This window comes from Acanthochromis polyacanthus, chromosome 14, assembly GCF_021347895.1.
Source record: "Acanthochromis polyacanthus isolate Apoly-LR-REF ecotype Palm Island chromosome 14, KAUST_Apoly_ChrSc, whole genome shotgun sequence".
In the NCBI taxonomy this organism is placed as follows: Eukaryota; Metazoa; Chordata; class Actinopteri; family Pomacentridae; genus Acanthochromis; species Acanthochromis polyacanthus.
This window is the reverse complement of record NC_067126.1, coordinates 27,364,994-27,379,796: the sequence shown is the minus strand read 5'-3', so window position 1 is coordinate 27,379,796 and position 14,803 is coordinate 27,364,994. Positions and strand designations below refer to the sequence as shown.

The window sequence follows — 14,803 nt, the reverse complement described above, 5'->3', positions numbered from 1 at the left end:
AGAACAGACCTACATTTGATCTGTCTTAATGATCTCATCTAAAATATCATTGTAAGCATATATATCATATATAAGAAGTTGTAAAAATATATATTAATAGGCATTAAATTGAGGAAGGATTGTAAGACTTTGTAGATCTTCTCACAGCTTACATTTTGACCCATCATAACATGAAAAAATGGTTATTTTGTTCTTATTTTATACACTGCTTGTCCAAAAAAGAAAAAAAGGTCACCACCTGGATTTAACTAAGCAAATAGGTAAGAGCCTTCCATGGATAATTACTGCAGTGATGAATATGTTTCAGCTGCAACAATTTATGTAACCCTAGCTGGTGCGTTTCTTAAACAACCATGTTGGAAGACATATCCTGTGGTTGTAGAAAGGATGTTAATCTATCTCAGAAGGGTCAAATTATTGGCCTGCATCAAGCAAAGAAAACAACTAAGGAGATTTCTAAAACTGCTAAAATCAGGTTAACCGTCAAACACATTATTAAAACCTGAAGGATACTGGTGAATGATTATCTTTGAGGAAGAAATGTAGTTGGAACAAACTCTTAGATGATCGTAGGACATCAACAATAGAACTGACATATGTTTAATAGTGAAATTAAGAGCATTGCCACACACACAATGCTAAGGGAACTCAAAGGATTGGGACCAAACAGCTGTTTAGCTCTAAGAAAACCACTGATCAGTGAGGCTAATCAGAAAAAAAGGCTTCAGTTTGCTAGGTAGCATAAAGATTGGATTCTGGAGCAAAGGAAGAAGGTCATGTGGTCTGATGAGTCCAGATTTACCCTACAAGCCTGTGGGGGTTAGGGTTATGATGTGGGGTTGGTCAGGTTCAGCAATGTTATGTTCCCAAAGAATGAGGTCAGCTGACTACCTGAATATACTGAATGACCAGATCTTTAGATCAATGGAGTTTTTCTTCCCTGATGGCATGAGCATATTCCAAGATCACAATGCCAGGACTCATGGGGCTCATATTGTGAATGAGTTGATCAAGACATAGCATTTTCACACACGGACTTGCCTCCACAGAGTCCAGACCTCTTCCATACTAAGAAACTTTGGGATGTGCTGGAGAAGACTTTGTCCAACTCACCATCAATATAAGATCTTGGTAGAAAATTAATGCAACTCAAAACAATGCCATGGCGAAAGTGTGTCAATCTCAGAGCTAAAGGTGGTCGAATAAAATATTAAAGTGTGGCTTTTTCTTTTGGACAGGCAGTTGTGCATGCAGGTTCACTATTGAAGCTTACTGAACATGAAAAAAGGCTTACAGTGCTGAGAAGATTGGTCTGTTGGCAGAAAATAAATCTGAAGGCAACTTTGATCAACTGTATTTCCAGTTTAGTTGTCTTTCAGTCAAACCGCAACCGTTCTCCAAACCCAGGCATGTCAAATGTAAGGATTTACTGCTGTCTCTTCTTCTTTTTTTATCCCCAGTAACTTAATATATCTTTGGGTTTTGGAATACAGATGAAACGTTGCAGGACAAGTTATTTTTTCCCTCCACAATTTCAGTGAGGTTGTTAAGAAGACAGTTTGTCACAACCCTTCATTTCTGTTCAACAAAGATCCTCTGAACAGACTCTAAAATAACCAATCTACCTAAAACACTTTGTGCTGCTCCATTCCGGCTGCTTTCCAGCAACGGCCACGTTTTCACCTTAAATTCTTGTCGGACTCAATAAATGTAAAGTACAGTGGCAGCAGCAGCGTATCAAAAACAATTCAAGGTCACATACTGTGAATTATTTTATTTATAAGGGCATGACACACAACAATCAAAACAACAATTTAATCAGATCGCTTACAAATCATAATATATTGCAAAAATCTAATCATATGGGTTACTTGACTGAAATTAACCAGCTACAATTAAAGCTGCACATTATTCATAAAACAAGTTCACTCGACCCAACAAGTCAGACCATGCAAATAAACCTAACGTAAGACCAACCGTACAGTGAAGCAGGCTTCCTTCTCAAATTCTTAAAAAGTATGAAAATGCCAATCAAAGTTCAGATTCCCATCTGTTACTTGAAAGATCTTGACACAAACGACTTGTACAGAGATAAATGAGGGTAGCAACAGTGACTGCATATGATATACTGTACATACCAGTGCCTTAAATGACATGTTTCAAAAATAGTTTTTATCAAAAAATTCATAATTCAGATCTTTTTACACAAAACAAATATTTTTTTTCTCTAGCTTACACAAGGACACTTATGGCCAGGTTACTGACTATAGTTAATCAAAAGGAACAAAATACCGTGGTGCTGCTCGTATTGTTCATGAATCTTTAACTCCTTTTTTTTGCATTTTAATTGCTTAAATGAAACTTTTCAGGGATGGGGTACAATTTACAAAAGCAGAATCGCTCATCTGCACTGTGCTTTTAGAGGTTACTGACAATGAAATGGGTTAGCTGATGGGGAACTTCCACCACACAACCATTATTTTTAAGTGATAATTCACTCCAAATCTGTTGCAGATGACATGAACTCAAGCTGCTGTTAAGGGGGAATATGTGATGCTAAACAGACTGATTTCAGGTGGCGTCATATTTCAAAATCGTTTCCTGGAAGTGAGGGATTTTCATTATCCACAGCTCTGTACTGTAAAGCCCCATCACAATGCACATTTTAACTGCACTTACAAAAACTTCAAAATTCACTTTTAAGCAATCGGCAAGAAAACTTTTTTAAAAAAGTGTCAATTTTCTTCTGATACAGTGGTGACATATATATATATATATTTATATATATATACAATTCTCAGAAAGCCACATCATTTTGTCGGGAAGAAAAAGTGATTCGTTGTTCAGTCTAATAAATGCTTGGAAACAAGTTAACATGCCTTCCGCTGACAAAAAAAAAAGTGTCTCTGGCACACGTCTTGTCCTCTCTATTGACAAAAAACTAACAGTACTTCTCAGAACATAAAAAATATACAATGTATTTACAGCAGGATCATTTCTATACATTCTAGAGGGAATGATCGATGAAGACAGGTAAAAGAAATTGATGAATGTGGTGCTGTCTGTCCCGGATTGTCAGTAACAAGAGGGAGCTCAACATTAAGCCTACACTGGATGGTGCAGAGGAAAACAGTGTTTAACACAAGAGCACCGAAAACATCATGTACGCATGGAAAGCAATCGACAAAGTGATGAAGTAGAAAAAAGACCTCACTCACTCGTTATTACTTGTGTGTTTAAAACTGAAGGTTCCAACAAGGGCCTGGACAGCTGTGACTTACTACTGGCTTCTAGCAAACAGATGATAATCATTAAAACCACAAACATCTAAAACATGATTCTGTACTCGTACACATACGGCAGCGCAGTCAGTGAAATGCTATTTCCTCCCAACCACAAGCAAGACTTAAACTCGGTGATATTTTTTTGCTAAAATTCTAAAACAGTAAAAATATAACAAGCGAAATTAAATAAAGCTCCCAGATCTTAACATATTACAGAGTGGATAAGTTGATAGCTTATGTATTTGTTGTTTTTGTGCAAGTGGAATTAGTAGCCTTAGAGCGCAGACTGAGTTCAAAAAAATAAAATGAAAACAAAAAGTACATATGGAGGAATGAGCAAAGGAAATGCTGGAATAAGACAAAAAGAAAGGCACAGACGTAAAATAACACACCTCATTTCTACATGTACTGTATAATTCATAATATAGTTTTGATAAAACTTAGACGTTCACTGATGACGAGGGGTTCTCATCTCATCGTCCATCCCCCAAAAAACTGTTCAGTTTCTACGAATAAGAACTACAAATCTACAAGAGCTGCATCCTTTTAAGTGACAAATGCAAAGAGCACAATTTGTAGTTTCACCAAGTCTGACACAAGAGTTTTAAGTGGTTAAGCTCACAAATCTCAACAAAAAGTTTGACTTTTTTATGCAATTCCTCCACTGTGAAAGCACGAACTACATTCCCTGTAGTGAAGAATGTGCAAATTGTGCAAACACTAAGCACAATCCTGTTAAGTAATTTCATTACAAATCACGTATACTAGGCAAAGAAAATAAGAATTATCCTGCAACCATCACATGTGTGCAGCTATTTGAAGCCCAAATCCATTTTTGGGGAGACAAAAACTTGTTTTAAATCTAACGCAGCCCGGCCTTTTTTTTTTTGTTACACAGCCTATTCTGCACTAGAGCCACATTTGTAAAGTCAGTGCCAAGAAATTCAGCCACAAAGGGAACACATTAAGCCGCACAATGTTTAACTACTTATGAATGAGAACATTTCTCATTGTTGGCCATCACACCGGCCAAATTAGACCCAATCTGTAAATGAAAAATGTATCGGGCAAATACAGTCAAATCTTTTGTGAACCGTTCATGACACACACCCAGTGGAACTATCCATTTCAGGTGAGAATAAAGTGACTTTAAATATATGAAAAGAAAAAAATGATTGTGTTGTCATGTCCTAATTATTGGGTCATTTCAGTAGACAATTTGACAGCTGGAATAAAAAGGTTCTACCGATGAATACAAATTCTGTTGTTTTTATCAGATAAACAGCTAGGGGAGGTAGCTACAGTAAGAACAAAAAGGCATACATAAATACAGCCTACATTTTAATAAGTGGAAATATTGCATTAAGCAGCAAGACTGACTTGATCATTTTTTGTGCAAGGCAAACTGATTGACACTAACATTAAAAATAAACTCTATGGCAATGGTATGACAGAAAAAGAAGTCTCTCGCATTACACTTTGGTCGCTTAATCTCTTAATATACATTCTGGATCAAGAATTTTTTTTTTTTTCCAAAGGGGAGATGCTAATTATAGTTATTTTTAGTATTTTCATTTGCGAGGTTAAAGTTTAGAAAACAAACAAAAAAGAAACAAAAGCAAAACATGAATATCTTTTCTAACAAACTGCTTGAAGAAAGAGCACATAATTGCAATGGGGCTTGTTTTGGCAAAACAGGAGAGATGAGATAAAGTGCCGCTGAAATTATTAACAGAAATGACTTGTCCTCCCTCCCCTTCCCTTCAGCCAAATGATTCACTGGTTGAAACATCAGGGGAGGAGTTCAGTTGAGACCTGGTCTCTGTGACTCGAACTAAAGGGAACTCTGAGAAGTCTGTGCTGTGTCCTCGAACACTTACTTGTCCATTGGCGACAAACTGTGAGGAGGATCCAGATCTCGAGGTCTGGAAATGAGATTTGAAGTTCTGATCAAAGGAGCTTATTTGAAAAGTCTGCAATATCCCTTGTGACGAATCTGCCTTTTTGGAGGGCGAGACCTGCTCCAAAAAGTCCTCCTCAGCTGGGGACACTGCAGAGGGAGGGGTGGTCTCATCACCTGAAAATGAAAACGAGTTCTGGGAGTCCCCGACGAGTAATCCAAAGTGAGGCTTCTCCAAAGTGGACCTTAGCGGAGAGCTCATCCCTGATTTGAACCTGCTTGGGGAAGGAAATTGTTTTTCAGTGGAGAACAGAGGTTGTCCGGCTAATGTGGGGTTTTCAGAGACCAAGCTGAGGCTCTGGCTGGTCAGGTAGCTGTCATTTTGACTGGTCCTCTCCAATGCTTGCTGGAGAAATTTGGAGTATTCTTGCAAAAGGCTGACTTTCTCACTAGGTGGCTGAGTCTGGGCACTAGAGACCCCGAGGCTCTCCACAGGGCTGCCGTCTGAAACATCGGAGGAATTAATAGATATGCTTGAGGTCACCTCTGTGTCTGCCACGCTAAAAGTAATGTCTGATTGCCCATTAGCTTTGTTGGAGTAGTGATCCAACAGCGTCTGAAGAACCTCATCAGGCAATACATTCTTGTCATGACTTGTCTTAATCTCTGTGCTGATTGGCTGGGGCTCCAGAATGGTAGCAGGGACAGTTTCATCGATGACAGCTGACACCACTGTTTGTGTAACAGACGGCTGAGAAGAGATGCTGCTTGTGTTCAGGCCATAATCCCGACTGTTGTTGGTCATAGCAGCTTGAAGGTAACGTTTCTTCTTCAGGAACTGCATGGCGTCATCATAGTTTGTGCTGTTGGCTGCTGGTTTTGTTGGTCCTCCTTGAAGAGTTTCAACCGACTCGAGTTCAGTGTTGCCTTCGACGTCTAAAAGGCCTTGTTTATCCACGATTTCGAAGGTGTACTGTGTAACCTTACTGTTTTCCTCAAAGGTGGACAAAGTGGACAAGCAGGAAGAAGTTTGTTCGGTGGACTGCTTAAGACTCCTCTTGGGGACTTTCTTCAGGACTAGTTTAGGAGGAGTCGTCTCTTCTGATGACATGTCGCCCTCTTCGTGTTGGCTGGTTGTTTCTTCAGGAAGTTCTACGGAGTAGTCAGCAATCACATACTCATGCTTGACTTTGGAGGACACAGTATAAAGAGATAGACCTTCAATTTTAGTCTGTCTCTGATCTTCTTTCTCGTCTGTTTCTACAGCAGAAAAAGTATGTCCTTCTGGCTGGGCAGTAGTGGAAGCACCTGAACTCTTGTCTGCACACTTTTGGCGCTTTTTCTTGGGCAGTGAACACTCTTTGGCAAGAAAGGGGGCCCCTAAAGAATCTGTTTCACGCAAAGGTCCAACTTTACCAGCAGTCTTGCTTGTCTTTCTCTCTCTGTTCTCGTGACACATTCGTCTGTGCTTTAAAACCCGGTCTGTTCTGGAAAAGTACTGTGGACAGAAGGAAGAATACATATTTTTGACTGTTACAGAAAATAGACACCGTGCAGTAAAGAACATCGAGGCAGTGTTACAAACTATGAACTAAGTTAACTGTCTTAAGCTCCTTGTCCACCAACTGTCCCTTAATGAGTTCTAAAAATATAAAATCTATTAATATGAGCACCAATTGGTGAGGTCTTATGAGTGTTTTCACACCCAATATGTTTGGTTTGCTTAGTCTGTGGAGTGGTGAGAAAGCTGGCAATACACTGAATCTTCATATAACAGATCTGCAGTTTTAGCATAAATTCAAAAAAATCTAACTCCTGTTTGTGAACCGTACAGCACACAATCTAATCATTTGGTAATCACAGCAACACATGCCTGGGACAATATGAGTGCAGGCATTTTAGGCAGATCTATCAGACAGTCAAAAGCAGGTTAAACTGTAATCTGCTGTGTTTATTTTCCTCAGCGCTTTGTTCACTAATTAAAAAGACAGAACAGTTCCACAGTAATCGACCCACAAGATTTCTGTACAAGAAACTCTGTACCTTTTTGGTTCTGTGAGGTCATTGTGTCACACAAGGACAGAAATACACACATAAAACTTATTAAAGTTGTAAGTCACTGGAATTTGATTTTCCTACATGGATACTGAAGATGTAGGATGACATCACAATCCATCAGTGTGCATGACTTAATGTTTAAACAGACTCTGTAGACATGTCAGTGTGAATATAACACCAGAGGACTGTAGTATGAAGCCAGTTTGACATAGCTAGGCTTTTTTGGTCTAAGTTGGTGAGACTCAAACTAAAACCTCAGTCAGAGATAACAGATATCACGAAGGTTGTTATCAACTTTCTTTGTCAACTAAAGCTTTCGGTTTCAAATTCTGTCTGCGTTCACATTAAAAGGGTGTTTAATGCGTCATGTGACTCTTCTTCCACACAAAATGATACAATTGTGTGCAGGTTATTATGATGGAGGACAATGGGAACAAGAAAAGCACACGGAGAGTGCAGTACTCCACCAAGGCTGTTCATTCCCCCTATATGGCATTGTCAGAAATGCAGCATATTTTTGTAGAAATGCAGCATTTTTTCCATTAGTTACTGATGATCAGAAATCACGGCAACATAGAATGTGGTCATTTAATATAGATGTACCCACAAACAAAATGACCTTGTGCTGAGAACGGCGTGTGTTATACATGTGTATGTTATGCACGAATACCGAATCACATGACCTAAATATGTAAACATTATATTGTAGTGAAGTGCATCTAGATCTGACACCGTCCCATAATGCAGGATATCACTTTAATTTTTTGCCAAATCAAAGCGAAATTAATGTTATTGATTAAATATTCTCAGTAAAAATACCAGTGGAATAATCAATTTTATAAACTTTGTTCCTTCAGCTGATATGTACCATGTACATATCCACACAAATATAAATAAAGTGGAGTTTAAAAAAATCTTCACTTTGGAAGCGATTTAAAAAATCCTCTATATTAATGATCTACAGTGCCATTGAATGTGGATGAGAGGCCCAAATATAGAAGAAAATGCTTGTTTTGTCATCTATCTATATAAGTGTGGACAAGGACCACTTTGTGACCACTTTCAACTCTTTTGTTGCTTCCAAACACACTAATTTACAAGCAAACAAGAGGTGCATACCTGGTGACAGTAGTCACATTGGTAGGGCTTCTCTCCACTGTGAGTCCTCTTGTGTCTTTCCATGTGGTACTTCTGGATGAACCTCATCCCACACTCATCACAGCGAAAAGGCTTCTCGCCTAGACAAAAACCACACAAAACACTGAGCTAGGACTAAAATGACAGATAAAATCCTTGTGAATCCTGCTTGACTTCATTCTGCACTCACCAGTATGGATCTTCTCGTGTCTTTGGAGAAGGTACTTCTGAATAAAGCGCATGTCACACTGGCTGCACTGAAATGGCTTCTCACCTGGAGTTTTAATGACATACATGAGTATACAATACAAACAATAGAGATACTGCATATTCATAGGGTACTTTTTAAATTTAGCATGATCCCTGTTTAGTGTGTCAAATCTTTCACTGTCACCGTATCTAATTGTAAAGCAAGGATTTTATATAATGGTATTTTAAAACATGCTATATCGTACCAGTGTGGATGAAGACATGCCTCTGCAGATGGTAGTTTGTTCTGAATGCAGCATTACAGTGAACACAGACGTGACATTTGGGGTTTGGTATGCCCAATGATCCATCATCGTTGATGCTGAGAATCTATAACGACAAAAACAACAGATATGTAGTATAGCTGTATTCTAAAGAACATGATTGCTGAGATAAAACTGATTTGCACCTTTGCTGGTGAACGCTGCTTCCTCTTTTTCTTCTTGGGACACACCATCAGGTCCTTAATTGCTTTTTTGTCCTTCTTTATATGGGCCGCTGGCTCAGACAGTTTCAGTTCCTGCTTGATGCTCAACTGTAAAAGCAAGACCATAGATAGTCAAAACATTTAATATGGCACATGACCTACTTTAAGGGCCACCCAGGCAGCCAGCAGTTTATCCAGGTCAGGCAGGTGCAACCAGGCAAGCTGGGGATAATCAACCAATGTGAGGGCATCTCACCACAGAGTTGCTCCAGGCATAACAGACCTGAAGAAGGCCTCAGGTCCTAGAAAATCTCTGACATGCTGAGAGATTACATCTGTCATTTGGTCTGGTGAGAGCGTTTGCACATCCTACCATTGATTTTTCTAAAATTTATGTACCTACTCACTAAGATTCTGCAACCATTACAGACATAAAATATGATGACAATAAGATTCAAGTTCTTGAAGATCCAAAAAAGGAATAATCCTTTAACCTTGATCCTCTGGATTAGTTCAGATTATCCTCAATGTTTTTATTTGGAATAAAAATGTGTCTTTTTAAGTTCATATTTGTGGTACTTGTATTCTTCGGGGATACAAAAGAATGAAGCGCACAAAGTCTTTGGCTGATGTCAACCTCAGCTTGTAGGCTCTTGCAGAATTATTTATTTCTTTGAGTATGAATCAGTGTACCTTGAGAGGTTTTACCAGGTTGAAAAAAGGGTCTTCACAGTGACTCCTCGCACTGTTTCTACTTCTAATATCTGCCATCCACTTAATACCAAAGTTTATATTAAAAAGCTAAATACAGATTTTGATTATAGACTGCAATTAAACAATATTCAGTCACTGTGAGTTTAAACATTAACTACACATTTACAGAGAATTTACCAAATGTGTTGCATAGAAGTGTGAGAAAGAAAACTCACTCTGGATACGTGGAGACATGAGATACAGTATCCTCACAAATATGAATACCAAAACATGAACTACTATTAAACCAGCATGAACTCACTGGCATATGAAGCAAGCAGGGCAACTTATTGGTGAGTTTTAGGGGGAAATGCACTCCCACCTCGCCTCCTCCCTCCTCTTCTCCTCCTCCACCATTCTTGGTGATGTCCTCCTGCATCATCAGCTGCTCTGGAGGGACCAGGTCATGAGTGACCAGCGAGCTTTCAGTCAAATCCTCATCATCGTCTTCGTCGTCGTCATCCTCGGCCAGCAGAGGGTGGTTTGCCAGCGACCTTTCCCCCAGGGTCATCACCACGAGTCCTCCTCCGCTGCCCAGGCCATCTCTCCCTCCTCCATCGCTGCACTTCAGCAGCATACCTTCCAACTTGTCCTCAGTGTTCATCTTACATAGAGTAGTTCTTAGTTCTGCAAAAAACAAAGACAATGGTGGGAATGGTACCTAGCCAAATGTCAGACGTGCTCAATCCAGCATGTCTGACAAGATGTTCATTAACAATATAAAACTAGCTGATAATCTTCCAATAAGACATAAGTTGATCTTCACAAAATTGTGATGGTTTTGTTATTTTAAAGTACAGTTATATGTGATTTAATTCCTTGGAATCACTGAACCCAATAAACCCTGTAAAAAAAAAAAAAAAAAAAACAAGTCAACCACACCTGCTCTGGTGAAGCTGCCAAGAGTTTTCTAAAATTATATAATAGTGATCTCGAAGACAATTACTACTCCTATTCATATATATATATATATATATATATATATATATATATATATATATATATATATACACACACACACATCACGTATATTTTGATTCCATTGGTTTTTCAATTTTCCAATCACTACTTGTACATACAGAACTAACCAAGCTCCTAGAAATGGCTCGCTGCCTTATGAAAGTAGTCAAGACTTATGGTCCCACTTCTCTTGTCCAAACAGTGCTTCTTCTCAGCATAGTGTCAACTTTGGTAACTGGGTCAGCTGTTGTCTCTATGCTCTTATCTTGCAAAATGAACCATACAGTGCAAAGTGATAGCAAGCACAACTCAAAAAGTTCAGAATTTATTGAGATAATGTGCTGCTTTTATTAAACCAAGCCGTATGTTTAAAGTGAGGCAGTTTAATTTAAGTGTATTTTTTGCAAACGTGGTAAGTTGACAACTTTATATTTTCAGTGTCATAAATGGTAACAGACACATTATATGAAGCATTATACTTTTTGTCCTGCATATTATACATATATATTACATATGTATTGGGTTCACTTGGCGTTGCACTACAGACCTAATTAGTTGGATAATTAACATTAGCAATCACTTAATCTTGACACGGTAAAGCTAGCTAGCGTAGCACTTGTGGACCTTTTGGTAACAGGTTTGCCACTTTACCTCCAGCACACTGACCCGAGAGACAGCAGCTCAGGTAATTATTTGTCACGGTCCAAACATACACCAACAACCACTTAGTCCCATATGTAAACACACTCTGTGTCACTTAGGTTAAGTGTCTTGACTCTCCTGCTAACCAGCTAGCTAGCCGCGCTTGTCAAAGCGGCTACATCATATTTGCAACAACAGCTGAAGTAAACGCAGGGGGACGAGAGAAAATGTTTCTACAAGTAAAGCTCGTCCAAAACTTCGAATGAAACACAGTGGCATTGTACTTCCAGCTACTTGACAAACCTTCATGGCCTGTTTGCAGCTAGTTAGCCAGCCGCTAGCAAATTGCTGCAAACATTGGTCAGTCTCTTGATGGAATATTCAGTTGACACGGCATCTTCCCAGCGACAGTGTCCTCTCAGTGGCAGTTTTCAACAACAAGCTCTAGCTTACATTAAACCTCACACATAGCGCAAAGCACAACTCCCGTATGCACATTTCACCAAACTTATCAACAGGGCTAGTTTTGCTTTAGCGCTAGCGCCTCCAGCTTCCTCAGCCACTCTGTTCAATAGGCCACAGTGTTATTGGCTGCTAGCGAAGCTAACTGCCGCTAACTAGCTAGCTCGCCACTACGACAAACAACAACAAAACGACTCAGTGCCGCACAAGTGATGTGTCAGCGACCAAAGCTGCATTGTGTCTTCTTACCTGCGCGTCTTAAACCCGTTTAGCTGTCATGATTGTTATGCAAGACTACAGTGCAATGATGGAGTGCGGAATAATCAAATACACCATCACATTTCATGAAGGCATGGAAGGTTTTATTTGTCGCCATCTAGTGGTTGGTGTTGGTGAGTGAGGTGAACGGTGCGCTCCTCATCATGCTGCTGATGTTCATCTGGCGACCTACTTCTCTAGCCTAAATGGTCTTCAGTGATATTGTCTTAATAGCCTAGTTGTCATCGGTTATTTCTAGTCTTCGTTCTCATTATTGTTTTTAGCCTTTTTTAATCGTAACTCAAGTGGTCATGGTTGATCTTTGCTGTTAAATAGCCTGTGGTTACATGATTTGTGTTGATCTGATAAAACTCCATGTGGAAAAACTGCATGAGTGGGATATGAGCTACATTAAATCTGTTTCATGCAGTTATTTCTACTGCATGTGATAGGATGTTTGTAGTCTGGCCTATTTCTATTTTTGATTGAAGTTTCCCTGACTGCTCATTTTCTTGCCAAAGTGAAACCTCAAAACCAGCACTGATATCCTAATTGTGTATGTGCTCCTCAGAAAGTGTAGCCTAAACCTCCTCCAAAAGTCTTTCCAGTAACAATCTTGCCATATTTGTCAAATCACCTGCTCAGAGCTGCAATATTACAAGTGTTTTAGTGAGAGTTTTTGCTCTTTATTAATGGATCACTTCTTCTTGCAGCTGTGCATAAAAGAGAAACCAACCTTATTATTTTATCAGATAAAGTAGCAATAAAGCGCGCATCAAGTGGAAAAGGTTTTGATGCAGAGTAATGTCTTAAAACAATCCTTCCACTAACAGCTCTGCCAAAAAGAAATGTGGAGGGTCGTGATAAGATGACAGCCTGTCATGCCCAGCCGTCACACACACATACACACACAAGATCGCGCCGCCGTGAGGAATACTAATCAACCTGTTTGCCGACAAGTGCAGCAGCTCGGCGCGCAACTTGGGACTAGAAACGTCTCTGCCGGGTTTGATCTAAAAACCCAAATTTCATCACGCTCTTGTACTGCAGCCCTCTTTGAACGAACCACGGCTGTTATCACTCCAGTCCGTGTCCCTGTCTCCTCTGATGTGCGACACGCAGAGCGTGGATCTGGGGAGAGACGGTCCACTGCTGCGCCGCTTCTAGCAAGGGAAGCCCCCACGCGTTGCGCGCCCGGATCGCCGGTATATAGTCGCGTCGCGGAGTGCGTGTGCATGCGCGCCAGGCTCTAAATGTGTGTGTTGGCGCACGACAAAGCCCCGGGCTCCGTCCTCAACAGTTGCTACCAGAGCGGCGGAGAGGAGAGGAGGAGAGCGAGAGAGACAGCAGACTGAGGACGGACGGACGCGGAGCCCCACGCCGCTCTGCCCGGCTCTGCTCCTGACATGCAGTCGCTCATCTCTCCGGTGACCAAGGCCATCCTAGTCGCGCTCTTCATCTTCGCCATACTCCTCATTCTCTATGTGATCCTTTGGTACATTTGCAGAGACGTGGACTGCGACCACGGCATTTGAGGATTCCGTTAAAACGGGAGTAACGGGAATATCGCAATGGGGCGCACAGAGGAGCCCGCAGAGTCCAGGATCATCCCGTAAGTCTGTCTTTTGTTTTGCCTTTCCAGTTGAGTGTGTATGCGTATTTTTGACTTATTTGAGGATGTGTGCGTCTTTCTCTGTCCGTGTATGTGCACACACGCGCATTAATGTAGTGCGTAATGTTAAATGCGCTCTGGTTTAAAGGTGATGACCGGCGTGCGTCTCCACGGGCACCTGCTATCCCTAACTCCAAACGAGCAGAGACCCGAAATTCTTCACTGGTAAACTTAACAGCGACCACCTATCAATATGCATTAGAGAGCCGGTGTTGTTACTGATGGGGGATCCTCAAAGGTGATACAATGTCATCTGACGGATATCGAACTGGTGTCAAAACGGAGACGGTGCGGGCGCGCGTGTGTGGGCTCCCAATGAATGGGGAACGGAGACCGCCGGTGACATTGCGGTAAGCGGTGTGGATGTCCCTTAAGGTCAAGAACAACAGTGTTTACCTCTGGTTGCAAACAGTGTTTACCCCCCCTTCTCCTTCCTTATATCTGCGGCATTAGTTCATGTTCAGTTCATCTCGGTCTCTGAGGATGCTTCACATTGGCATTTTACGTCCAACGAGATAACAGGATTATCTCCATTGGCTCCTGCGCGTCTTATTCCTAATCTGTCTTGTGCCATGTTTTTGCGTCCTTATCATAAATACTCCGCTAATGCTTTTACGCATAGCGCATTTTGTTCCCCTTGACATCTGTGAGCTTGTTTCAGCCTTCTGTGTCCAATCCCATGGAAAATGTGCTGATTTCCGTACTTTTAGACACACACACACACACACACACACACACACACACACACACACACACACACACACACACACACACACACACACAAACATTGGTCACGCTTAATGAAGGGCTTCTCAATATTGCAGGCACGTTGGCCCCCAATGCTTCCATGCGGTCACATGGCCCATAGAGCTATTAAACATGTGAGATGTGATTGCCATTTTTCATCTAGGTTCAAAAACCATTTTGTGTTATCTCCAACCACCATAAATCAGGAAAATTAACACATTTTGCACCTTCCAAAGTGAAGGATGTGAAGGACA

General features: G+C 40.6%; 2 protein-coding genes across 5 annotated transcripts in view; one reads left to right on the top strand and one right to left on the bottom strand.

Moving 5' to 3' along the window:
* Window positions 1-1,759: 1,759 nt before the first annotated feature.
* znf148 (zinc finger protein 148) lies at window positions 1,760-12,265 on the bottom strand. 2 transcript variants are annotated; one of them, XM_022207744.2, is made up of 7 exons: window positions 12,122-12,265; window positions 10,071-10,435; window positions 9,038-9,163; window positions 8,835-8,958; window positions 8,570-8,653; window positions 8,362-8,480; window positions 1,760-6,682 (listed from the first exon to the last, which is right to left on the bottom strand). In XM_022207744.2, exons 2-7 carry the CDS (start codon window positions 10,410-10,412, stop codon window positions 5,048-5,050), a joined length of 2,430 nt encoding a protein of 809 aa, XP_022063436.2. In that variant the 5' UTR covers window positions 10,413-10,435; window positions 12,122-12,265; the 3' UTR covers window positions 1,760-5,047. The 2 variants fall into 2 exon arrangements, with proteins under 2 accessions (XP_022063436.2, XP_022063437.2); XM_022207745.2 differs by having other exon boundaries at window positions 10,131-10,435.
* Window positions 12,266-13,027: 762 nt separating this feature from the next.
* Window positions 13,028-14,803, top strand: part of LOC110960492 (dehydrogenase/reductase SDR family member on chromosome X) — a 51,598-nt gene continuing 49,822 nt past the window's right edge. Inside the window, exon 1 of one of the 3 annotated variants that reach the window (XM_022207743.2) lies at window positions 13,028-13,742. The gene's annotated coding sequence lies outside the window, so the exon portion shown is untranslated. The remainder of the gene's footprint in view (window positions 13,743-14,803) is intronic. The other 2 variants (XM_051958418.1, XM_051958417.1) reach the window with 2 other exon arrangements.